A 26,530-nucleotide genomic window follows, 5' to 3' on the forward strand; every position below is an offset into this window, starting at 1 on the left:
TGTGATAGGGAGAGGTGGTGTGCTGGGAGATAAATTTAATCTCCCACCTACCACCAGTTTCTTTTGTGGGGTGACATTAAAGCACATTACAGTTTATTGGGCAGCTCTAACATAACTGTTGTAACAGAGTAGATGGTATACTGAATAATGGTTTCCCCACTCTCTTTAGTACAGCACGTGGATCTTCAGCTATTGACAGTGTCGTCTGTAGCCTCAGTTTTTTTACTATTTTATTCAGTGGAAGATACACAGTGAACAATGTGATCACTAACCAGTCAAGGGTCAGCCACATGAAAAAGAGGCAAATGGAAAAATGAGCAACAGTTCCGTCTCGTGTGTGTGTGTGTGTGTGTGTGTGTGTGTGTGTGTGTGTGTGTGTGTGGGCACGCGCACGTGTTCCACCTTCAGTTTTAAATACATTTAGTCTAACAATGAAAATAATTATTGATAATATTATGTAAATGGACGCAGATGGGATGAGAAGCAAAAACTTTCCTTCTCATTCCATTCAGTAAGTCTCCTCTGACCCGAGGTTCTGGGTGACTTCTAAACTGTAACCCTTTCCCTAACCTCTCCAGTGTTTTTCCTTCACCCCTTTTCCTTCCCCTTCAACGCTTCTGCTAGAAGAAGTGGCCACTGTTTGTAAAAGTTAAATCCTGTGTGTGTTTTCCCTCGCCGCCACCTGGCGCGTAAATTTTTTACCTGTCTGACGCAGCTTACTAAGTATGATGGATAACTGAAAGAATATCAGTTCTTTATTAGGTAAAGAAATCAGACTGTAGAATGGGCAAAAAATTATTTTTCTCAGCTAATAGTTTTTGAAAAACTGGATGATAAGCATTTCATACTGGCCAGAATTCTGTATATCAGCACAGACACCGGCACTTGCCAATCAGTACAGCCATAACAAAAGTCACTTCAGAATGAATGCAAAGATAACATCTGTAGCAGTGACAGGGTTAATCCAAAAGTATTTACAATCTATCAAAAGTTTCCACCACATTTAAGGAAACACTATTATTTCAAATGTAACTGTCATAATTGTTAATACGTTTCTACTGTGAGACATGACAGTCAATGCCTTTACAGAAAAATGTTAGTGGCTGCCTACGGGACCATGACTGTACCCAGGCACACAACTCTTCATGTGAAGCAACTTCATGGCCATGAATGTCTTCTCAGGGCTCCAAATTATGGAATTTTCATGGGAAGAGATCGGGACTGGGTGGAGCATGTGTAAGGGCTTACCAGAGAAACTTCTGCACTGTACTCTAAGCAACCATGGTAACATACAAGCAGGCACTGTTTCTTCTTTTTTTTTTTAATGCAATTTCCATAATTTTGGAGCCCTGAGGAAAGACATTTGTGGCCACTAATTTGTTTCAGATGAAAACAGTATCTGTCTTGTACCTAAGTGGGATAAACATCACAGTTATGGTAATTACTGTTGAAATAATAAAAAGTTATCTTACTTTTTTATCTTACTCATTCTCATGTGACTGCCCTTTATATATTGTACTGCCACAGCTCCCATCATGGTATTTGGTCACTATAAATGGCTCAAAGACCAGTCCACACACCCCATCATGGGCTGAGCGATTTTTCCATTCAACAGGGTGGCAACAATAACAATCAAATTTCCATTAGATTGTGTTTGCATGTGTGTCAAATACCAATTTTTAATAATGACTCAGTTTGGGATAGTACCACCTGCCACCTGATATCTACTTCCACAATTTTGATACTACAGAAGGAAGGATCCAGGGCAATTGAGGCTGCTGGACCCACAATCACCTATGGTTTCATGCCCTCCTCATAGTACTTGGTTTCGGTAGGAGTATCGAGGTAAGAGTCATGAACAGATGTAGACCAACCTGTCATGTGGCCCAATATCTGCACCATTTGAAGTCCCTGTCATTAGGGTATGAGGTTGCAGCAATTAAGGCAGCAGGACAAGGAAGGAGTAAACATCTGTTAATGTTGGGATGGGCAGGGGGAGTAGATTGCCCTTTATCATATGGGTTGAGGGGAACCTCAGTAAAGGAAAGGGGGAGAGTCCCCTCCCTCACATGAATGGATGAATTAAGATAGTCAAACAATCAAAGATCTTTAATTCTTTGACTTTACGTTCCCCTCCAGTGACAGGGCAGGTTGGTGATTGGTGGGAGTGATCCTCCCTGCAACTGATGCAATGAGATGGTTTTACATACAGGGTACCCTCATGTTGTGGTTGTCCGACATTCTGTCCACACTGGTTTATTCAATGAACATGTGGCCCAATTTCAAACACTTTAAGCACCACATTGTGGATGGTACAATGGGCGTTACATCACACTGCTAGACCATAATCTTAACTTTTTCCAGTAACAAAGTCACCCTCAAAACCCATGATAAATGCTTCATTGTCAACATTGTTATCTTCAGGCCCTTATCAGAGCAAACTGATAGAATGGACACTGACTTTCCGAATCTGCACATAATTTCTCATTAGTTTGAAATACAAGGTCCCTGGGAATATTATACCCTTAACCATTCAGTATTTTTGTTCTTGGGGGGGGGGGGGGGGGGGGGGGGGATAACTGAAAGTAATTTCGTGAAGTTTGTTGCAGAGTAACAATGCCCGTGACTGGAAAGGAGAAGGGTGCTTTAATCAGCATGGATCCCTTCCACATTGAAGTGACCTCACCATATTTGACATCAATTTTTTCTACAAAAAATAAGGGTTTGGTATCTGAAGGACTGCCCACCAGTCTTGGGAGTTTAAGCACATGTGTCTTTGCTTGTTTATCTGGTCGATTTTCATCTCGATTCATAGCTAATGAGGGTAAACTTATCTGATGAAACTGCTGGTGCCATATGACCACTAGCATGGTTCAGCTTTATTCTCTTAATTATGATTATTCTGTCATGGTGCCAACCACTACCTCACTTGGGGAGGGAAGGGAAGGGAAGGGAAGGGAAGGGAAGGTCTGTCTTCCACTAGATGTCATCCCTCTAAAGCTATAGCATGGGGGTTGTCGAGAGTTGGTCCCATGTTCCATTTAAAATATACCCCTGGGCATTCATGGTGAAGGATGAGTAGATACACCAGCAGCACATTCCCTGTAATCAGGTGGCTACCATCATAGGGATAACCTGACAACCCCCAACCCCCATCAACCATCTACTGTGTACTGGGTGACTTACAGAGAAATTTTAAAATTAATGTGGTGGTCAAGCTTGATAACAGGACATTTGTTAAATGAACCAAAATGGGTGTGTCATTAGCAAAAGGCAAAACAGAGTTACGAAAGCAGAGACTGGGGGGCAAGGCTGAGTCAACATCAACTAGAGTATCCATTGGACGTTTAAGTCGAAGTGATAAATATAGGATAGTGCTGCAGCACAGGAAGAGAAGAAAGGCTGCAATGCTCTGGGACTTACCATGTATGGACACTCAAAAGAATGGGGAGAGCTAGTACAATTCTTTCAGCTTCTTCAGATATGGCAATTTCCACAACTGTCAAATGCTTTTATAATTTAACAAGAATCATGTGAAATAATGAGAGTAATAAACATTGCTCTTATAACTACAACAGGAAATGCTGTAATGGACTTAAAACACTACTAGTCATTTGTTTAGACACTTACTCTTCTTTCTGCTGTTCCAGCTTCTTCTGATAATCTGCATATTCCTGACTGAGTTTCTTCTGCTCCTCGTCAGTGACCCGTGCTGGAGAGGGCGGTGGAGGTGCTTGCCCAGGAGGATGCAAGCTTGTGGTCAGGAAGTGGAGAACATCGTGATCATCTATGTAAACAAATTTCAGTGTTATTAGCAAACATTATAACATAATGTGTACAATTTGTACTACTCAAATGCATCCAAGATCATTAACAAACTGCAAATGAAGTTCATATATTTCCACAATATTAAACTTTTAGGCACAGCACAATATGCACGATCTGTATATCAAAGGACATTAGATGAGCAAGTTACTTGCATATAAACCACCGCATGATGAAAATGAATTCATGGCAGCCCTTTCAACTAGCCACTTTACGATCAGAATGACACAGGCAGAGTGACTTTCTAAACCCATATGGAATGGTTGTAATAAAATAGCAAGATGTTTTGATCTCAGAATCAAGCCTGGAATGCTTCATCCTCTCCTGTCTTTCGCATTCAGGTAGTAAGAACAAAATTATGGTAACACCTCTATGGCTGCAAGTCACTGCCAATAGGCTAATAGTGAGAGAACCTTCCAGAATGAGTTCGGATTGTTATAAATCAAATGTTAAGTTCATCCTACTGAGGGTAGATGTTAAAATCCCATGGAAAGCATATAGGGACGACCTCCTTCCAGAAGCTACCTTGTCCACAGTTGCTTCCAATGATACATGGAAAAGACCAGCACCTGCAGTTTCAGTTTGTGAATACTTTTGTAGATCATTATCTCTGAATGAATTATGGGATATCAAGAATGAAACTATTTGGAGATGATTAAGATGTTGAAATTAATTAGAAACAGATACAGAATTGCAGGTGTGATTAAAGTTGCTATTTGAACATTTTTGACAAGTTCTTTTACATAATTTAGAATATAATTGTACTGTGCTGTATGGACAGTATGAATTCATTGTTTTTGGACATCAAAATAAAGGTAGGAAAAATACAGAACTCACACTGAGCGTAAGTTGGGGTGTATCTTCTTACTGTTGTCAGCACGTGGAACATGCCGCCATGTTAGAATTTTTACACGCTGCTCTCCAGTGACTGACTATGCAATCAGTGTTCTATTTAAAATTCTTTAGTTTATTAGTGGAAAATTTTAGGCTTTGAAGTTGAAACATCCAGTATCATAGAAGTTTGTGTTTTGTAGGAGGCTCACTCTGTATCTTGAGTATCTTTGAATGAAGTGCTTAATTTTCACCTCGTTACTGCAAACAATGGGTGTAAAATGATATCCCAAATGGATTAATAGATGTCACTATGGATGAGTAGAGTTAATACCATGTTTTCTCCCAACTGTTTCATACTGGAGGTGAGGGTATTAAATTCAGAACTTTGTCATTTGGCAGCAGTCTTTTTGAAAGTTGAACATATATTTTTGGCTGCCTGTTTACAAAAACAACAGAATAGTGTCTAATGAGGTTGCAGCATAATTAGTGATGACTATACATTTTGCTTTTGGGTAGAAAGTGCTCATCATATGAATTCAAGCTCTGTAGTACACGAAGATTTCTATACATCAGGTTCCTGGAAACGACTACGAACCCAACAATAAAACCTTTCAAGAACAGTTGTAAGCTCATGTAACTATTAATCAAATATGAAAAAGTAAAAGCATTTATCTGTCTAAGACATCTGTTCAGGACCAATTGTGTACAGTCAGTGACCAGAAAGCTTTGGTATCATTTCTGTCTTCAGTGTGATGAATCAATATTCTTACCTCCCAGTCTGTCACTTGAAATGATTAAAAAGCTGAAACAGGTCTGAAGTGAGTGTGAAGTTATTAATTTTCACAAAAAAGGTAACAGCCTTGGTGGAGTACTGGTTTTAACTTTCAACACAAGCACAAAAGGATGAAGAATTGATCAAATAATACACTTTCCTACATGACAGAGAAACAACTATAAAGTTTTGCGATATGTAGGCTTAATATTTCAAGACAAGTTTTATCAGGGCAATGGATAAGAACCTGGAGAATAGTGTTGAGACTGACATGCATCATATGCAATTCTGAAAATTATTCAAAGACTGACAATAAAAAGCAAATACCTTGAGATTAAAGGAGACCACTCACTGAAAAACAAAAGCGTTAGTTGTCCATAGACACACACAAAAGATGGAAAACTTGCTAGCTTTTAGTTATCCTTTAACGAGCTAGTGTAAGGACGGACGGACGGACGGATGGACGCGCACGCGCGCGCACACACACACACACACACACACACACACACACACACACACACACAAACCTATGCCCTGACAGCTCTGTGGGAGGCATCTGGATTGCCAGCTAGGGGTGTGTGTGTGTGTGTGTGTGTGTGTGTGTGTGTGTGTGTGTGTGTGTGTGTGTGTGGAGGAGGAGGGGAGGGGGGAGGAGACTGGGTGGAAGACTGGGTGGAGGGTGCAGGGGCAATGGGTTACTTAAGATTGAGGCCAGGACAATCATAGGAACAGAGGTTGTGTTTTAAGGATAACTCCCCATCTGCATATTCTGAGAAGCTGGTGGAGGACGGAAGGATCCAGATGGCTCGTGTTGTGAAGCAGCCACTGAAACTGAGCATGTTCATCAACATTGTTCTTGGCAACAGTTTGGCAGTGGCCATTCCTAGTTGGTAGCCATAGCAACATAAAAAGGTTGAGCAGTGTCTACAGCAGAGTTGGTATATGACATGACTGCTTTCACAAGTGGCATGGCATCTCATGGCGTAGGACAAGCCTGTGACAGGACTGGAGTACGAGGTGTTGAGTGAGTAGATTGGGCAGGTCTTGCACATTAGTCTGCTTCAGGGAGTGGGAGGGGTACAGGGATGAACTAGGAGACAGGTGGGCCACCTCTCGTCTGTGGGCCAGATCCAGCCCGCGATTGGTTTCAGTGTCGCCCACAGATGAAACACATGGAAGAGAGACAAAAATGCTTACACTGTACTCCGCCCAGAACACAGAAATGTCACAAGGAAGTCAACAGGGCTTCACACATTCAGTATTACTGTCAATATGTTAATATGACAGTCTCAGGGCTCGTATTCTCATATGTCAATAGTGGAAACACTGACAAACAATATTGATGCCAACCAAAATAGTCTCACTATTACAAATAGGTACTAAGTGCATGAGGGCAAGCATTATCGGTCTGACAATCCATCCTTATGTTGATCACATTTTCTTAGTTTCACTTCTGTGTAATACAGGTGGTATGTGCTACGTTCAAACAATTTGAAATTTTAAACTTTTTAAAATTAACAAAAATGATACCTTATTTTTTAAGAGTTACAGAAATAACCCATGCCTATGTTATCAGTGGGGACTTGAAAATGTAGCATCTATTTTTGTTAAAATTCGTATCTATTTCTTGCAAAATTTGTGTCCATTTTCATCAAAATTGGCATTATTTTCTTTGTTTGTAAATGATTAGAAACACAAATTTAAAAGATTGTCACACTGCACGAGTGGAGACAAACAAATTATTAGTTCTTTGAAAATGACTGTTAAAGTGCTGGTTTTTGACTGGAATGTTTGCTTTTGCAAAAATTTCAGTACCTTCTTCTTCCAAAATTGCCTTTACTTCCTTCGTTTGGCTGCATTTAAGCTTTCAAAAATGATTGTTCTGTTGAAAAGCAGCAGCATTTTCCCACAAGTTGAGTGAATGTGTCTCCGATATGAGGTGTTTCTGGACATTGTCTTTTTCCACCCAATCTGAAGATTAAAAAGTCTGCAGACTATTAATTTTGACTTTTTGTGGGCATTCATAGCCTTACGACCCATGCTTCATAACGCTACAGGTAGAACTGACAAGGCACTTAGCACAGAAATAGAACCAAACGCACAGCAACTCAATTTTAACGTTAGAGGAAGAATTTTGGTCCATTGAAAAATGTTACAGATTTGGTTTTCCAATCACTATAGAGCAGATGGAGGGCACTACAGGCTACCACTGCAGATGGTCGCAAGCTTAAACAGACTACAATTTTAACCGCCACAGAGGAAGGAGGGGTGCAGGGAAACAAACCCAACCCTGCCTCCATTTCACTGGGCAGCAGCCTACATCAGAACTAACACATTATCACCAGAATTAACACATTGTCACAGGGATCACTGAACTCTTCTGATGTTGTAAGGGTCATAATCGAAATCTGTGATGGACCAGGATTAGTAGCTTCACTTATTTCAAAAAAGAAAGAAGAGAAGGGCAATGCACAACACAAAGCATTATTCAGGGACAGCTAACACCCAATTGCTTGTTTAAGTTAGAAGATTATCGTTAACAACTTAGTTCAGGCTCGGCGTCTAACGCTATTCGATACAACTACAGTTCAAAACATCCATCACCTAATTTTCCATGTTAAAACTGTCTGCTATATAACATCTTTTGAACTTTAGCTAACAAACAAAGGCATTTCTTTCTTATAAAATGCTAGGTCCCATGGCTGAGTAGTACATTGCATTGTGTGACATGTACCTTAAACAGACCATTCAACCATCTATACTGCAATGGCACCAGATCATCGAGCACAATGGTACATCGTTGCTTTCATACACTGTATTTTGCAAGTAAGTTCTTGCACACATTATCTTTCCAAATTGGGCTTTGCCAGATGATGTACAATGCCAGTAACTGTTTACATTTTCGATACTGTATGCAGAAAATACAGCTATTTCAAACTATCCCTGATAAATAGATCATCTGGATCAATTCACTATGAAACAGCGTCTATTAAGTAATTTCGCGTTTTCAGGCAAAATTCGTATCTATTTCGTGTTTATCGTAAAATGTGAATTTGCCTGGTCCCAAGTGATCAGTTATCAAAACTATTCTTCAGATGTTTATAATATTTATTTACAGGTCGTGAACATTGTTTCTTTACTAACGGCATTACAGAATTCTGGAAAAGAAATTTGTAAGACTACTACTGTAAAACAACCTAAGTTAAGAAATGATGTTCTTGATGCATAAATAAAGGTAAACATCTGAAGATGGACTAAACATAAAATGGAAATACCTTCAAAAGTGCATAATTTGTTGCTGTGTCGGGAAATGGGTGCCATTCATTCATATCAGTGCATTGCTCCATAAACATTAACTTCACTGTCACTGCAGTTTTGACTTTGTGCACTAGCAGTGCATTTGTCATGTCATGTGATGAGGTGGCCCACAAACTTAGGTGAGCATGTCAATCAGGCCCACAGGTCACCAAAGGTTGCCCATCCCTGGACTAAGATGACATTACGTTCATTGGGTGGGTAACAGAACACCACCGTAGGGGACGTATTAAGGATCTTGGGTAGACTGTCCCTCATTTCAGGGCAGGACGAGACATAATCATTGTAGCTGATTATTGGGGGAGGTGAGAGGATTGGTGGTGTGAGATGATACGGCATGCGAAATCTGTTGTGGACTAGGTTGGGATGGTATTGGCTGTCTAAAGGCCTTTGTGAAGCCTTCAGCATACTGGACAAGGGAGATCTTGTCACTGTAGATATGTCGCCCATGGGTGGCTAGGTTGTACTAAAGGGATTTTTTGGTGTGGAATGGATGGCAGCTGTCGAAATGCAGGTACTGTTGGTAGTTAGTGGGTTTGATGTAAAGAGGTGTGGACTGAGTCATCAGAGAAGTGGAGGTCAGTGTTCAGGGAGGTGGCACGTTCAATAGAGGAGAACCTTGCAAAACAGATGGGAGAAAAAGTGTTGATGTTGTGAAGCAATGTAGATAGAGTGCCTTGGCCCTGAGTCCATATCACGAAGGTATCATCAATGAACTTTAATCACACAAGAGGTTGGGACTATTGGAAGACTAGGTTAAATTTGAGGGTAGGGCTGAAGGTTACACCTTTGGATAGGACTGAAACTTCCGTGGGACTGAAGTTTTTGGTGGAGATGTTAGCAACAATGTTTTGGGTTTCTTGGGTTCTGGGTTTTTAGGAGGGAGTTTTGGGAGATGTGGTTAATCTGAACGAGTCTGCCATGCAGGGTCTGGGTGCTTTGAAGGGCTAAAAAGGGAGCTCACAGCGAGACGGATGGGTGTTTATGGATAGTGATACCCTATAACAGGAGGAGGATGTCAATGCATTGGACAATTTATGGAGTTGGTATCTGGAATGCTCCTCCAGGTTTCTGAGTGCAAGGGTTTCTATTTCAGAGCTGAGGTGTACGTAGTGAGGACTGTACAATAAAATTATCTTGTGGAGCAAACAGAGGTGGTTCTAGGGTATCTGTGCCAAGGAGAGATATTTTTGCAGTACCAGTTCCACGAGGGATAGCGACTGGTAGAACCTGAAAAGGCGAAGTTCATTACGAAAGGAGGGATTGCATCCAGAGTAGGGGATTTTTATGGTTAGGTCACTCGGGGATTGAAACGCGTGTTGGACTGGGTTTTAGCCAGAGAAAAAGATATTTTTCAGAAGTGGTGCAGGAAGACGGAGCAGGAAGACGGAGCAGGGATCCATTGGGGTATGGATGATACAAAATGAGAAATGACATGCGAAATGGGCAAGTGAAAGTGTAAGGTGGTTATAATGAGAACTGGATAATACAGCAAGAGTTCATCAAGTGGAAAGGACAGAAGAAGTAGTGCTGGGAGCAATAAGACTGTTTTGTGGCGTGACAGTGGTTGAAAGTGTGTAAGATACCATCACACGCGAGAATGAAGAAGGAAAGAAAGTTCTGACAGGAGGAACTGGTGAGGAGGGATGAATGAATTCAGAGTTTAAATGTACTGGTTGGTTGCTGGATGGCGGTGTAACTGTGATCTTGTGGACAGATGTTACATAGAACATGGTGCACCGCAGCCGTAATGGTTGCAACTGGAGCTCCAGGGTGTCACAGAAGCCATGCATGACCATGTCACCTGTATTTGAAAAACTGCCATCCCTTCCTCCCACACAGCCCCAATCCTCCCACCACACAAGAATCAGCTACAAAGGAGCACCCCCCCCCCCTCATCTCCCAATATCCCCCTGGGCTAGAACAACTCCTCCACAAAGACTTTGACTATCTCTCATCCTGGCCTGAGATGAGGGACATTCTACCCAAGATCCTTCCCACCGCTCCTAAAGTGGTGTTCTGCCATCCACGAACATCCTAGTCCATCCCAATGAAACTAGTTCCCAACTCCTCCTCACAAGGACCATATTCCTGTGGCACACCAAGGTGCAAGACATGCCCAAACCACTCACCCAGCACCACCTGTCGCAGGCTCGTCCTACACCAGCAGAGCCCCGGTCACTTACGAAAGCAGCCACGTCATATACCAACTCTGCTGAAACACTGCACACATGCACGGTGTGTGTGTGTGTGTGTGTGTGTGTGTGTGTGTGTGTGTGTGTGTGTGTGTGTGTGTGGCAACTCTGAAAGATAGGAAGTTTTCCATCTTTTCCATGTACCTTTCAACAACTCACCACTTCTGCTTTTCGGTGAGTGGTCCCCTTTAATCCTCAAGTACTTATATTCTACAAGAATTTTCATAAAACAGTAAAAAGTAAGGAATTTTAGAAACTGAGGAATGAGAAACGGTCAGTGTTGCCATATGTACTTCACGTAAACCATTGATGTTAGTAAAAAACTAAAAAGCAATCTTTCCCAATTACTTTCCCAATTCCTTTTCTGCTTTGATGGATTCCGAATAATTTATACTGTTGGTCAAAAGATGCTTCCTAACTGTTCCCGTTCTTCAGCAATATTCTACAGTTTCCCCTATCATAACAAATATGTATATACATGAAGCTGAGTCTTAAGAAACGTTAACAGAATGAAGATAGTGAAATACTGAATGACACAAGAAAGCCAATAACTATCAAGTTTGGTTTGGATATGAACAGTGAAGGGAATCGGTCATGTTCTTTTCAACGGAGTCATCCTATCATTTGCCTTAAGGAATCAGAAAACCACAGATAACTTAAATCTTAAATGGCTGGGTGGAGGTTTGAATCCCAATTTGTAAAATGGTTTTCTTGTGATTTAACCACTGTGCCACTTCATTTGGTATAAAGCCTGATACAAAACTGAAGATAACTACGATTATTCTACACATAAAGCTAATTAACTACTGCATCTGTACTGTTGGCTTGGCTCAGGATGTCAGTCTTGTTAATGTGTTGTGTGCTCTTATATAAGTACTATAAATTTAAATCTCCATTGCACTTTTCTGTCTTTATGTGAAGGCTAATCTTAGGAACTACTGCACTGATTTTGACATGGTTTTCACTAATGGAGTGATTCAGGAGGAAGGTCTGTCTATCTAATTTATTACTACTAAGCCAGACCTGAGCCAGGGCAGGTCACTAGTCTTGTAATAAAAGTGGCAGAATGCACTTCTGCAGAAATAAAATTAATTAATATGAGAGTAAGAGATGTGTTACTGACTTGCATTAATTTTCCAAGTGTATATGTGGTTTTAAAAATGATAAAGACTGCAAGGCATTGTCGAAGGTTACTGGAGGATCAAACTGAGGTTAGGACTATGTTTAATACCTCCTCAATTGTTATCACAGGGCACTGTAAAATATGGGGACAAGTTACCTAGTTAGTTACATGTTCCACTGATCAATCTCACAGTAACCATTATGATGTGGAATGTGTCAAGTGCATAAGAAATGCACACACGAATCAAGAGTGTAATTTTTTTTTTTTTTTTTTTTTTTTGTGGTTTTAGGGCGCACAACTTCAATGGTCATTAGCGCCCTGACTACTCTAAGAATGCACCGCGAGGCACAAGTTGACCACAACAACTAAAAGGGAAAACACGATAAAAGACAGACTGACAGGCATAGGATTAAAAAACAGCATCATCAAATGTCCTTAGCGAGGTTTGTCAAATTGATAAAACGAAGAACACGAGCAGCTGCTCGTGGGTCATCCGCTAAAATGCCATCGAAAGCATTTGGCAGGTTAAGATCGAGGCGCAGTGTGTTAAGATCTGGACAGGACATTAAAATGTGTCTAACCGTCAGCAAGTGCCCACATGGGCAGAACGGCGCCGGCGCAGCCGTCAGCAGATGGCGATGGCTGAACCGGCAGTGTCCAATTCTTAACCGGGCTAAAACGACCTCCTCCCGCCGAGAAGGGCGTGAGGAGGACGTCCAAGCCACGGGAAGAGGTTTTAAGGCCCGAAGCTTGTTGTCGGTAAGTGCAGCCCAATCGGCATGCCACAGAGATAAGATGCGCCGACAAATCACCCTGCTAAAATCGGACGAAGGGACACCACAAGAAGCTGTCCGAGGCTGGAGGACCGCAGCCTTGGCCGCGGCATCTGCAGCTTCGTTCCCAGGGATACCGACATGGCCAGGAACCCACATAAAGCTAACTGGAGAACCGACGTCCACCAGCTGCTGAAGAGAGCGTTGGATCCGGTGTACGAAAGGGTGAACCGGGTACGGATCACTGAGGCTCTGGATGGCGCTCAGGGAATCTGAGCAGATGACATAAGCAGAATGTCGGTGGCGGCAGATGTAAAGAACAGCCTGGTAGAGGGCAAAGAGCTCAGCTGTGAAGACCGAACAATGGCCATGGAGCCGGTATTTGAAACTTTGTGCCTCGACAATAAAGGAACACCCGACCCCGTCATTGGTCTTAGAGCCATCTGTATAAATGAAAGTCATGTCGATGAACTTCGAACGAAGTTCCAAAAAACGGGAGTGGTAGACCGAACTGGGAGTGACCTCTTTTGGGAGCGAGCTGAGGTCAAGGTGAACGCGGACCTGAGCCTGGAGCCAAGGTGGCGTGCGGCTCTCGCCCACTCGAAAGGTTGCAGGGAGGGAAAAAGTAAGGTGTTGAAGGAGGCGACGAAAGCGAACGCCAGGGGGTAGCAGGGCAGAGACATACAACCCGTATTGACGGTCAAGAGAGTCGTCAAAAAAGGAACGATAAGACGGATGGTCGGGCATTGACAGTAGCCGACAGGCATACCGACAAAGCAGTATATCGCGCCGGTAGGTGAGTGGCAATTCGCCAGCGTCAGCATGAAGACTCTCTACGGGACTGGTATAAAATGCTCCGATCGCAAGTCGTAAACCCCAATGTTGTATGGAGTTGAGGCGGCGTAAGATGGATGGCCGTGCAGAGGAGTATACGAAGCTCCCATAATCCAGCTTGGAGCGGACGATCGACCGATATAGACGAAGTAGGACGGTTCGATCCGCTCCCCACGACAGACCACTGAGAACACTGAGGACATTTAAAGAACGGGTACAACGGGCGGCCAAATATGACACATGTGGAGACCAGCTAAGTTTCCTGTCAAATGTAAGGCCTAAAAATTTGGTTGTCTCCACGATTGGGAGAGCAACGGGACCGAGTCTTAAGGACGGTGGGAGAAACTCTTTGTATCGCCAGAAGTTAATACAGACCGTCTTCTCGGCAGAAAAACGGAAGCCATTGGCGACACTCCAGGATCCAAGAGTGTAAGAGTGAGTGAGTGTGTGTGTGTGTGTTTTTAAGCTTAAAATTTTTATTATCTACACCATTCACTTATAATTCCTATTCAAGAATTTATCTATGGTATATAAGGAGTTGTCAAGGAGATACGATTTCAATTTATTTTTTAAACTATTACTGCTGTCTGTCAGACATTTTATTTCATCTGGTAATTTATCGAAAAGTTTTACAGCAGCATATTTTACCCCTTTCAGTGCCAAAGATAGGTTATGCAGAGGATAATGTTAAGTCATCATGAATGCCATTGTTGCTTTTAAATTGGTCCATGTTGTTGAGACTATATTTCATTACTGAGTAAATGCACTGTCAGGCTGTTGTAAGAATTCCTAACCTTTTAAACAGATGCCTACAAGATGTGCGACATTGAGCCCCACACATTATTCTAACCACTTTCTTTTGAGCAGTGGATACCTTTTGCCTAAGAGTTGAGTTACCCCAAAATAATATTCTGTATGACATAAGAGAGTGAAAGTACGCAGAGTATGCTAGCTTGCTAATTTCTATATCCTCAACACTAGCAATTATTCGGATTGCAAAAGTTGCTGAACCTAGTCACTTTAGAAGATCCAAAATACGAATTTACCACTTACGATTCTCATCTACATACACACACCCAAAAACATAATATGCTCTATCCTGGCTACTGACTTCTGTTGATGTGTTACATTTATTGAAGGAACTGTATTCCTTTCAGTAGAAAATTGGATGTATTGTGTGTTTTCAAAGCTCAGAGCAAACTCATAAGCAGAAAACCAATCAATAACTTTTCCAAAGACATTATTTCTACAATTTTCTATTGGAGCTTCTTGTACTGGATTAATAATGATCCTTGTATCATCAGCAAACAGTATCAGTTCAGCTTCTTGTTTCAGATAAGAAAGAAGGTCATTAATATACATCAAGAACACAAGCGGACCCATGATCAACCCCTGTGGAACACCTAATGTAATTTCACCCCAGTTAGATAAAGTGGGAAACTTCCTTGCTTAAATCTTACTGAAACTTAAATCAACTTAAACCATATAAAGAAATTTTTTACTTCGTGTTCTGTAGATGTGACTTAAACCACTCATATGCTGTTCCATTTATACTGTAGAATTGTAATTTCTGTACCATAATGTCATGGTTCACACGGTCAAATATTTTGGACAAGTCACAGAAAATTGGTGACATTTTACTATTTAGATACTATTATGTGGGCAGCATAATTTTATATTGCTGTTTCAGTAGAACAGGATTTTTGAAATCCAAACTGTGATTTACTAAGTATCCCACTACTGTTGAGATAGCTAACCACTCTTTAGTAGATTGCTTTCTCGGTGATTTTTGAAAATGCTGTAAGCAAAGAAACTGGCTAGTAATTATTGACATCTGTGGTGTCCCCTTTTTTGTAGAGAGGTTTGGCAATGGCATATTTTAACTTGTCTGGGAAAATACCTTGAGTTAGTGATGCGTTACAGATGTGACTCAGAACATCAGCTGTAACTGCTCCACATTATTTTCATATCTTGTCAGAGATGTCATGTACCCCAACATAACATTTATTTTTCAAAGATTTAATGATTTACCTTATTTCACAACAGGTTGTTAGATGTAAATCTGACAAGGAATTTTCAGAACTGACTTTTCCATGTATTGCTTGGCTTTTTCTTTTGAACTATTCTCACAAATTTTTTTCACCTACACTTCAGAAATGGTTGTTAAATACATTAGCTATTTGCATATTATTGGTTAAGTTGGTCTCATCTTTAGTAGTAATACTACCTAACCCAGTGGTTACTTTTCCTGTCTTTCTTCTAACAACATTCCACATTAATTTGATTTTATTCCCCGAGTTGTTAATTTCACTTATTATTATACATTTTTCATTTTTTTAAAATTTTCTGACAACTTTTCACAGGATGTTCAATAATTTTTATAGTGTAAAATTACTTCTGGGTCTTTACTAATCTTTGCTGTCTCATACAATTTTCTTTTTCTTTCTGAAGACATTTTAAAACCTATAGTAACCCAATGTTCTTCGAAAACTGTTTGGTGTTGCATTTAGTAATTTTTTGGGACAACAATGTTCAAAAAGAGATAAATTTATCAAGAAATGCATTGCATTTATCATTAGCATTTGGCTCATTATATACATCTCCCCAATTAACATTCTCTCTCTCTCTCTCTCTCTCTCTCTCTCTCTCTCTGAAGTGCACTGATACCGGGTTGACCAGCCTTACACCCTTACACTTTTACTTGATGTTTTCTGAACTGCACACTGTGGCTACAGCCAAGCGGTGCTTATTGCCATCTTCACTGCCTGAGTATTTCAGTAATTAGTTGAGGATCACAGATAACTAATGTAAAAGAACGCGAAAGGAACAAAGGATATGAGGACTGCTACATAGAAGAAGCATAGACAGGCAGACAAATAAAATTTAGTAAAACCCTGAATTAATGAATCCACTTTTAAGGAAATTCTGCTTTTAAAGAATATTTCCATTGGTCCTGGTAAAACTCCCATAAGAACAATGCTATTTCTCCCCACTTTCAGTGAACCCCACTTTCAGAAAATGTTCAATTTTGAAGAATAAACATGAAATCTTTTGCAAATTCAAATTCAGTTTATGTGCAATTCCCAACACGTTCAAGTGAGTTTCTGATTACCTTCCATTTCATTTCACACAAGTCATTTCTTGTCATGTGGCACAGTAAATGGTAATAAATTCAATCAGCCAACATGCATGCATATCATCATCTATAACTCTACTTGCCTTGTAGCTATACCGGCACATGTGCTTAATGAGCCTGTAATCATGGCCTTTGTCGAAAAACACACACACACACACACACACACACACACACACACACACACACACACACACACACACACACACGACTGCAGCCTCTAGCAGCTGAAGCCACACTGCAAGCAACAGCAGCAGGCATGAGGGCGGGGAGGGGTAGTTTATTTGTTTACTCAAGTGCCAAAGTTTTCAATTTTACTTTTGTGGAGTTATAGACTGCAAATGTTGAAAGCTTACATTTCAGCAGAAGATGACTATCATTCGCAATGTCAATGACAATCTTTAAGACAAATATCTGCATTATGCTGAAGAAATGTTGTGTTCCTCCTCCAAACTGTACAAGTCATCTGCAGCCTCTGGACCTGGGCATAATACATGCTAATAAAGCCAAATACAGAGTAGCAGTTGTTCAGAAGTCAATTAAATTCTTTGAGAGGAAGGAAGCCATGAGGCTCAGCCTTGTACAGACTGTGTGTAAGTTTGTCTCTGTAACAAAACAAACTATGTTAAACTGTTTCACAAAGGCTGGCTATTGTACATCAATTGCTGCAAGACGACATTGTTTCAGAAGGAAGTAAAAACAAACTGCTATTTTTGAAAATGCAATATTTCAGAACATTGTTGTTGGTTGGTTGGTTGGTTGGTTGGTTGAGGTTTAAGGGACCAAACAGCAAGGTCAGCAGTCCCTTGTTTCAAATATGCGCCATTCCGCTAATGGGACAACTCAGTAAAGTCAGAACAATAAAACGGAAAAAGGAAAAAAACGTAAAAAGGCAGTCATGTTGTCATTGGTAAAAAACCAAAATGAGGGAAGTCGGCAAGAGAACGAACCCAACACTATGCTGAAGCAGCATAGGCAAGACCACCTGTGACTTAAAAGGTACAACTGCTATAATGTAGAAAGTACGTATGGGAATAGAAAGACTAAAAAAGGGTAAAAACAGAGTAAAAGGGGAAGAAAAGAGGAATTCGGTCAGGGAGGTGAATCAGGAATCTCCAAACACTGCTTACAGTGGGCGACACCCAAACACTCACCGCCCCGCCCCAACACCAGAGAGAGATTAAAAACCTTAAAACTGAGAATAAAAACCACTTTCCCGGAGGAAACCGAGAACCAGAGAGACCATCCGGGAATCGTCAGCCAACATCAAAGGTAAAGTGTGGGGGGAGCCTGTACTTAGCACACAGAGCCAAAAGAAGGGGGCATTCAACCAAAATGTGGGCTACTGACTGGAAGGCTCCACAACCACATAGTGGGGGTGGCTCATCACGCAAAAGAAAACCATGGGTCAACCGAGTATGGCCAATGCGGAGACGACACAGTGTGGTCGAGTCCTTTCGGGAGATGCGAAAGGAAGAATGCCACGGGCCTGGTGTCACCTTACTTGCACGAAGTTTATTAGACAGGGGAGTAGCCTCCCAAGAATTGGCCCATGACTGTGCGAAGTGGGATTTGATGTGAAGCCGTAAATCTGCTGCAGGAGGGGCTACAGAAAACGGGGGGTAAGTAACTGCTCCCCCAGCCAAACAATCAGCGAGCTCATTACCCGGGATACCCACATGGCCAGGGACCCAAAGGAAGTCAATAGAACAAGCAGCACGGTGAATATCAGCGAGATGGTCATGGATGGCAGAGACCAAGGGATGGCGCGAAAAACACCCATCAATAGCAAGAAGGCCACTCATCGAGTCCGTGCATAACAAAACGCGGTTGTGTTGGGACTGTTTAATAAAGGTAAGGGCCTGGGAAATTGCCATCAATTCCGCAGTAAACACCCCACATGTAGGTGGCAGCAGATGACTTTCCGTTCCAACAGATTACGTGAAGTCATACCCAACACGATCAGCAGATTTAGAGCCATCAGTGTAAAATACAACAGCATCCCGAAACTCCCACAAAATTTGGCGGAAAAAGGAATGGAACACCACCGGGGGGGATGGAATCTTTCGGACCGCGGAGGAGATCCATCCGAAGTCGAGGCCGAGGAACTAACCAAGGAGGGGTGGAGGGGAGGGAGCGAGGAAGACAGGACAAAGAAGGAAGCTGAAAATCACGGCAAAGAGACGCAAGGCGCAGCCCAACCAGTAAACCCGCCCGAGGGCGGGAGTCGGGTGGGCGACATCCATGGTCTGGGAACAGGATAGAATAGGAAGGATGAGTGGGAGAGGAATGGATAGTGAGTGCATAAGACACCAGAAGCTGGGACCGCCGAACAGAAAGGGGGGGGGGGGATCCCAGCTTCAACCAGGAGACTATCAACAGGGCTAGTAGGGAAGGCACCGGTGGCCAAACGGATACCACGATGGTGGACTGGATCCAGCACGTGCAGTGTGGAAGGAGCAGCTGAACCATAAACTTGACAACCATAGTCCAAGCGAGACAGAACTAGAGCATGATAAAGACGGAGGAGGAGGGAACAGTCCGCACCCCAAGAGGAGTGGGCAAGGAAGCGAAGGACATTGAGTTTACGGAAACATCCTACCTTCAGGAGTCTGATATGGGGCAGCCAAGTGAGCTTGTTGTCGAAAAGAAGGCCCAGGAAACGAAACTGTGGGACCACAGGCAATCGTTGTGCAGCGAGATAGAGCTCTGGATCAGGGTGGATCGTAGTATGGCGACGGAAGTGGACCACTCGCGATTTTAAAGGAGAGAATTGAAACCCATGTGAGAGGGTCCATGCAGAGGCACGCCGTATAGCTACCTGGAGCTGCCGCTCTGCAGATGCTATCGAGGAGGAACTAACCCAAATGCAGAAATCATCCACATACAGGGCAGGGGCGACCAAGGGACCGACAGAGGCCACAAGTCCATCGATAGCAATGAGGAAAAGAAGGACACTCAAGACAGAACCCTGTGGGATGCCCGTCTCCTGGGTCCGTGGAGAACTAAAAGCAGTACCAACTCGAACTCTGAATGACTGATGGATCAGGAACTGGCGGATAAAAATCGGGAGTGGGCCCCGAAGACCCCACTGATGAAGGGTAAGTAAGATGTGATGGCGCCAGGCCGTGTCATAGGCCTTGCGAAGGTCAAAAAACACTGCAACCAAATGGCGGCGCTGAGAAAAAGCCTGCCGAACTGCGGATTCCAAGCGAAGTAAATGATGGATTGAAGACCGTCCCTCTCGAAAGCCACACTGGTAAGGCGACAATAGATCCCGAGATTCGAGGACCCAATTGAGCCGACGGGCTACCATCTGTTCAAGTAACTTACAAACAACATTGGTCAAACTAATTGGCCGATAGCTGTCAACAGATAGGGGGTTCTTACCAGGCTTAAGGACAGGAACCACAATGCTATCCTTCCACTGAGAAGGGAAGTCACCCTGGAGCCAGATACGGTTAAACACCCGAAGAAGATGTTGCCGTTGTGGAGCACTGAGATGTTGAAGCAGTTTGTTATGAATGGAATCTGGGCCAGGGGCTGTATCATGAGAAGAAGATAGAGCAGAAAGAAATTCCCATTCAGTAAAAGGTTCGTTGTAACTTTCTGACTCACAAGGGGTGAAACGTAAGGTGGAAGCTTCAGCCCGCTGTTTTTGATGAAGGAAAGCAGCTGGATAGGAGGCTGACGCTGACGCCACTGCAAAATGGGTCGCAAGATGTTCTGCAAGAACTAATGGGTCCGTACAAATGCCATCTGGGAGGTGAAGGCCTGGGAGGGTGGACTGCCGATGGCAACCTTGGAGAGAACGAAGTGTAGCCCATACCTGTGACAGAGGGACAGTAGAACCAAGGGAAGAAACGAATCGTTTCCAACATATCCGCTTACCCTGTTTGATTAAATAACGGGCTTTAGCACGGATGCGTTTAAAGGTAGTAAGGCTGGCTACGGATGGGTGCCTCTTAAAGTGTTGCAAAGCTCGACGGCGATCACAGATGGCAATGGCAATGGCCGTACTCCACCACGGGACTTGCCGGCGACGAAATGGTCCAGATGAGCGCGGGACAGCAAGGCTAGCAGCGCGAACAATCGCGTCAGACACGTCATGTAGGACGTCATAAATACAACCCGACAAAGAGGGAGAAAACTCGACCTGTGCAGTGTATCGAGGCCAATCGGCGCGGTGGAAAGACCAATGAGGTAACCTGTCCATCGGGGAGCGGGAAGGGAGCATGATAATCAACGGGAAATGGTCACTATCACAAAGGTCGTCGTGTGGCGACCAGTGTAATGAAGGGAGGAGAGAGGGAGAAGAAAGAGACACTGAAATGAGTAGGGGAGCCATCATTAAGAAGGCACAGGTCGTGGTCTGCAATAAATTGGTCTATAAGAAGACCTCGTCTAGATGGAAAGGCACTGCCCCACAAAGGATGATGAGCATTAAAATCCCCAAGGAGGAGGAAGGGAGGAGGAAGTTGCTGAAGAAGGGTAGTTAAGGCAGCAGGTGTAAGAGTCGTGTCAGGAGGGAGATAAAGATTGCAAACTGTGACTGCAGAGTCTAAGTGGACCCTAACAGCAACCGCTTCCAATGTAGTTTGGAGAGGAATCCACGTGCTAGCAATGTCTGTACGGACCAACATACAAACGCCACCAGAAGCCCGCAAGGGTCCGACCCGATTTCGACAGAAAACACAGAACCGACGGAGGGTCGGTGAGTGAGCATCAGTAAAATGAGATTCCTGGAGAACCACACAAGCTGCAGAGTATGACGAAAGAAGGGATTTCAATTCCGGAAGGTGATGATAGTATCCATTACAATTCCATTGGAGAACCACAGAACGATGGTTTAAATGAGGGCTGAACATGCTAAATCCAGTCATACCGCCGGGTCCCCACCCGTCACCGACAAGGAGGAGGCGACATCCATGAACGACAGGTCAGAATCCGGTTGTGAAGTCGGGGAAGGGACCTCCGGTGACACCAGAGGCTCTTTGTCCCGGGACTTATGTTTCTTCTTCTTTCCAGGCTGAGATCGAGGAGGGCTGTGTGGCATAAAGGAGCCAGCTGCAGCAAGATCAGGAACAGAAAGAGACCGGGCGACCTGGGGGCCGACAGACCGCGGCTCTCGCGGTCGCCGCGCGGCAGCAGACCTCTGACCTGGAAGGTGCCGGGAAGGGGCATCCCGGGAGAGGCACCCTTGACCGGCAGACGCCGAAGGAGTGGGACACTTCTCCGGCTGGGGATGGGGAGCAGCGCCCATAGGAGAAGGTGTGGGAGCCGCAGGGGAGGGGGGGAGGAGAGGGGTCCGGGATGGGGGTAAGGAAGGGGGAGGAAGGGGTGAAGATGTAACGAAGGCGTAACTAGATGTCACGGACACAGGGTGCAGTCGTGCATATTTCTTACGGGCCTCTGTGTAGGTTAAACGATCGAGGGACTTATGCTCCTGTATCTTTTTTTCTTTCTTATATACTGGGCAATCTGGTGAATGTGGAGAATGACTACCATGACAATTTACACATACAGGAGGGGGAACACAGGGACTCCCCTCATGGAGTGGACGTCCACAGTCACCACAGAGAGGGGCCTGGGAACAGCGAGAAGACATGTGGCCAAAACGCAAGCACTTAAAACACCTCATAGGAGGTGGGATGTACGGCTTCACATCACAGCGATAGACCATAATCTTAACTTCCTCAGGAAGGGTATCCCCTTCAAAGGCCAGGATAAAGGCACCAGTATCAATACGATTATCTTTAGGACCCTTCTGAACACGCCGAACAAAGTGAACACCCCGCCGTCCGAGATTGTCCCGAAGTTCCTCATCAGTTTGAAGGATGACGTCCCTGTGAAAAATCACACCTTGTACCATATTTAGAGACTGGTGAGGAGTAATGGACACAGGAATTGTGCCAAGATGGGTACAGGGACGAAGGGCCGCAGATTGGGCAGCTGAAGCAGTTTTTATCAGCAACGAACCCGACCGCATCTTGCTTAGGGAGTCCACTTCGCCAAACTTGTCTTCAATGTGTTCCACAAAGAATAAAGGTTTGACACTGGTGAAAGTATCTCCATCAGTCCTGGTGCAAACTAGATAACGGGGGAAAGGTTTTGCCCCTAGACGATGGGCCTGACCCTCTTCCCAGGGGGTAGCCATGGAAGGGAAGGCCGAAGGGGCAAGAGAGAAGCAGCACTTGAGGAATCAGTTCCACGCAGAGAGACGGCCGCAGAAGAACGGCCGGAGTTTTAGACCCGTATGCGTTTCATCTGCATAGCGTCCGCCCTGATACCACCCACTCCGATCAGGGGCTCTCCTCACGGGCGCCACCCAGCCACAGCAAGGGCCGTCTGGCACGGAGGCCATTGCCGGGAGTTCCGATGCTCCAGGATGACGAGCAACCACTCCAAGGCATGCATGAGGAGGTCACAGCTCAGGTATCAGAAGTGTGATCCCTGTGTGTTCAGGGGGCTCAACCAAAAGGGTACATAGCAACCCCACCACACAGGCTGGCTACCGTGCTGGCTATGCACCCTAGCATCAGACAACGACGTGAAAGAAAAGGTGGAATGTACTAGGAGGGCGCACGTCTGAGACACTAGGTAAGGTGCTCTTCCCCAAATGGCTCACACTACGGAGGAGAAATTTCATAATGGAGGTCAAACCCCAGAGGGGGACCAAGGAATGCCAAAAGGAGGAGATGATTACGCAACAAAGCCTGAGTGTAAAACCAACAGAACCAAGAGGATAGCGGGGGCCAACATAAGCAAGGACACCAATAGAGGGAGAGGAGAGGGCGAGGGGAAAGGAGCATGGAGGGGAAAGGAGGGGAAGGGAAAGGAAATGCAGCCCTGGAGAGAAAGAAGGCTGCAATGGCTCGGGGCCCCGTGCTCGCCACGCACGTATCCACAAAAGAGTTGTGGACCCCCTGGGGGGGGAACATTGTTGTAGTGGTGGTGGTGGTGGTGGTGGTGGTGTTCTGACTCGTGTACCCTAGACTGCTGCAAATGAAATGCTTATGATGGAACACGAGTAGCACCTGGAAATGAGGAGGAGGAGGAGGAGGAAGAGGAGGAGGAGGAGGAGGAGGAGGCAAATGAGAGCACTGCGTCAAGTTTCACTCTTGCTGTGCAAGGAACTGATTTTTATCAGCAACGAACCCGACCGCATCTTGCTCAGGGAGTCCACTTCGCCAAACTTGTCTTCAATGTGTTCCCGGGCTGCATTTCCTTTCCCTTCCCCTCCTTTCCCCTCCATGCTCCTTTCCCCTCGCCCTCTCCTCTCCCTCTATTGGTGTCCTTGCTTATGTTGGCCCCCGCTATCCTCTTGGTTCTGTTGGTTTTACACTCAGGCTTTGTTGCATAATCATATTTTCCTCTTTCAATGTAAATTAATCGATTCTAACTTATCAACACACTGGAGCAACAACTTCTGTTACTACAGAGTGCTGGAATGACAAAACAAGGCTTCCTGCTTTTTTTAAATTGAAAGTCCACCCCCGGTAGCTGAGTGGTCAGCACAACAGACTGTCAATCCTAAATGCCCGGGTTCGATTCCCGGCTGGGTCAGAGATTTCCTCCGTTCAGGGACTGGGTGTTGCGTTGTCCTAATCATCATCATTTCATCCCCATCGACGCACAAGTAGCCGAAGTGGCATCAAATAGATACACTTGCAGCAGGCGAGCAGTCTACCCGATGGGAGGCCCTCGTCACACGCCATATATTTAAAATGAAAAATGTGCTCTGTGAAAACTGTAATAATTGTGTATTTACTGCATTTAAATTAGTATCACATAATATTAGTAATTTTGTAATTAAATAGCACTTAATCACTTAAACATGCTTGAATTATGACTGTCACTCTTTCTATGTACTCTCACAAAACCTCCAGTTAAGGAAAATCCCTATTTAGGGGAAAAATTTTTGGATCCTCAGATATTCATTAAAAAGGGATTTAACTGTACTGCTACATATTTAGCTATCAGGCTATACTGCTTGCATTACATTACTCAGTATACATTGTTTTCTTTCTCTGCTTTCCCATGTTTCCTTGTCACCTTCTGAATCGGACATGCTTCCAGCTGGTTGGTTTGTGGTATTGAAGGGACCAGACTACTAGGGTCATCAGTCCCTTTTTCCATGAACTTTAAACACCCACAAGGAATAAAAACAATGGAGATGACAAGAGACAATACAGGACAAGAAAGACACAGACAGAGACCAGACAAAAGGAATTAAAAATCACACGGAGTGTGACAGTGGTTGGCTGACCATAGGAGAAAAATAAATAAAACTCTAAATCTGCCATCGCAACGTCATCTGATAAAAGTGCAGGAAGCGTATCAGGCAGCGCAAATGTCTGCCTGGGCAGAGTTAAAAGCGGGCAGCCCAACAAGATGTGGACCACTATCAAAGCCGACTCACAGCGACTTAAAGGTGGGTTCTCGAGGCGCTGTGTGTCATCCAGGTGTGGCCAATGCACAGCAGGCAAAGGACAACAGAGTCCTTGCGAGAGACCCGCAAGGAGGAGCGCCACACACCGTTAGCCTCCTTGATGGCCTGAAGTTTGTTGGATGAAGGAAGGGCGCGCCATTCTTCACCCCAGGTGCGAAGTACCCTCTGCCGCAAAACTGACCTCAGGTCACTCTCCGAAAGGCCAACCTCCAAGGCTGGTGCACCAACAGCCTATTTGGCCAGCGTATCAACACGTTCATTTCCCGGGATGCCTACATGACCCGGGATCCACACAAAGATCACAGAGCAGCCACAACGGGCAAGAGTATGGAGGGACTCCTTGATAGCCATCACCACAAGAGAGCGAGGTAAACACTGGTCAATAGCTCGTAAACCACTCACAGAGTCACTACAGATAACCGAGGACTCACCTGAGCAGGAGCGGATATACTCTAAGGCGCAAGAGATGGCGACCAGCTCGGCAGTGAAAACACTACCAGCCAGCAATGAGTGTTGTTCATAATTATCCCCTAGAGTAAGAGCATAACCAACATGGCCAGCAACCATCGAATCGTCAATATAGACAACGTCAGAGCCTTGAAATGAGGCAAGGATTGAAAGAAAGTGGCGGCGGAGGGCCTCAGGAGGGACTGAGTCCTTCGGGCCCTGTGCCAAATCGAGCCGAAGGCAAGAGCCGGCCACACACCACGGGGATATACGCAGAGGCGCCTGGAAAAAGAGGTGGAAGATGAAAAACCTCAAACCCAGAGAGAAGAGCCCAGACACGAACTGAGATCGTACACCCTGATCGGGGCCGCTGCTCTGGCAGATGGACGACCAAGTTGGGGAACAGCAGACGGTAATTGGGATGCTCAGGCGAGCTACAAACATGAGCAGCGTAAGCGGCCAGTAATCGTTGGCACCGGATCCGCAATGGAGGGACACAAGCCTCCACAAGTATGCTAGTGACAGGGCTTGTGTGGAAAGCTCCAGTGGCGAGTCTGATTCCGCTGTGAACAATGGGGTCAAGCAACTGCAAAGCAGAAGGGGATGCCAAACCATAAGCCAGGCCCCATAATCTAGACGGGACTGGATTAACACCTGGTACAGCCGTAGAAGGGTAGACCGATCAGCACCTCAGCTGGTGTGACTCAAGCAACGAAGAGCGTTAAGATGCCGCCAGCACGTTTGTTTAAGCTGCCGAATATGAGGCAGCCAAGTCAACTGGGTATCGAAAACCAATCCCAAAAACCGATGCGTCTCCACCACAGCAA

General features: G+C 44.4%; 1 protein-coding gene across 1 annotated transcript in view; it reads right to left on the bottom strand.

Moving 5' to 3' along the window:
• LOC126469759 (protein ERGIC-53) overlaps positions 1-26,530 on the bottom strand; it is a 91,782-nt gene that overhangs the window by 53,384 nt on the left and 11,868 nt on the right. Inside the window, exon 7 of the mRNA XM_050096985.1 lies at positions 3,631-3,787. Within this exon, the coding sequence (XP_049952942.1) occupies positions 3,631-3,787 (157 nt within the window). The remainder of the gene's footprint in view (positions 1-3,630; positions 3,788-26,530) is intronic.

Source organism: Schistocerca serialis, chromosome 3 (genome assembly GCF_023864345.2).
Source record: "Schistocerca serialis cubense isolate TAMUIC-IGC-003099 chromosome 3, iqSchSeri2.2, whole genome shotgun sequence".
NCBI classification, from domain to species: Eukaryota; Metazoa; Arthropoda; class Insecta; order Orthoptera; family Acrididae; genus Schistocerca; species Schistocerca serialis.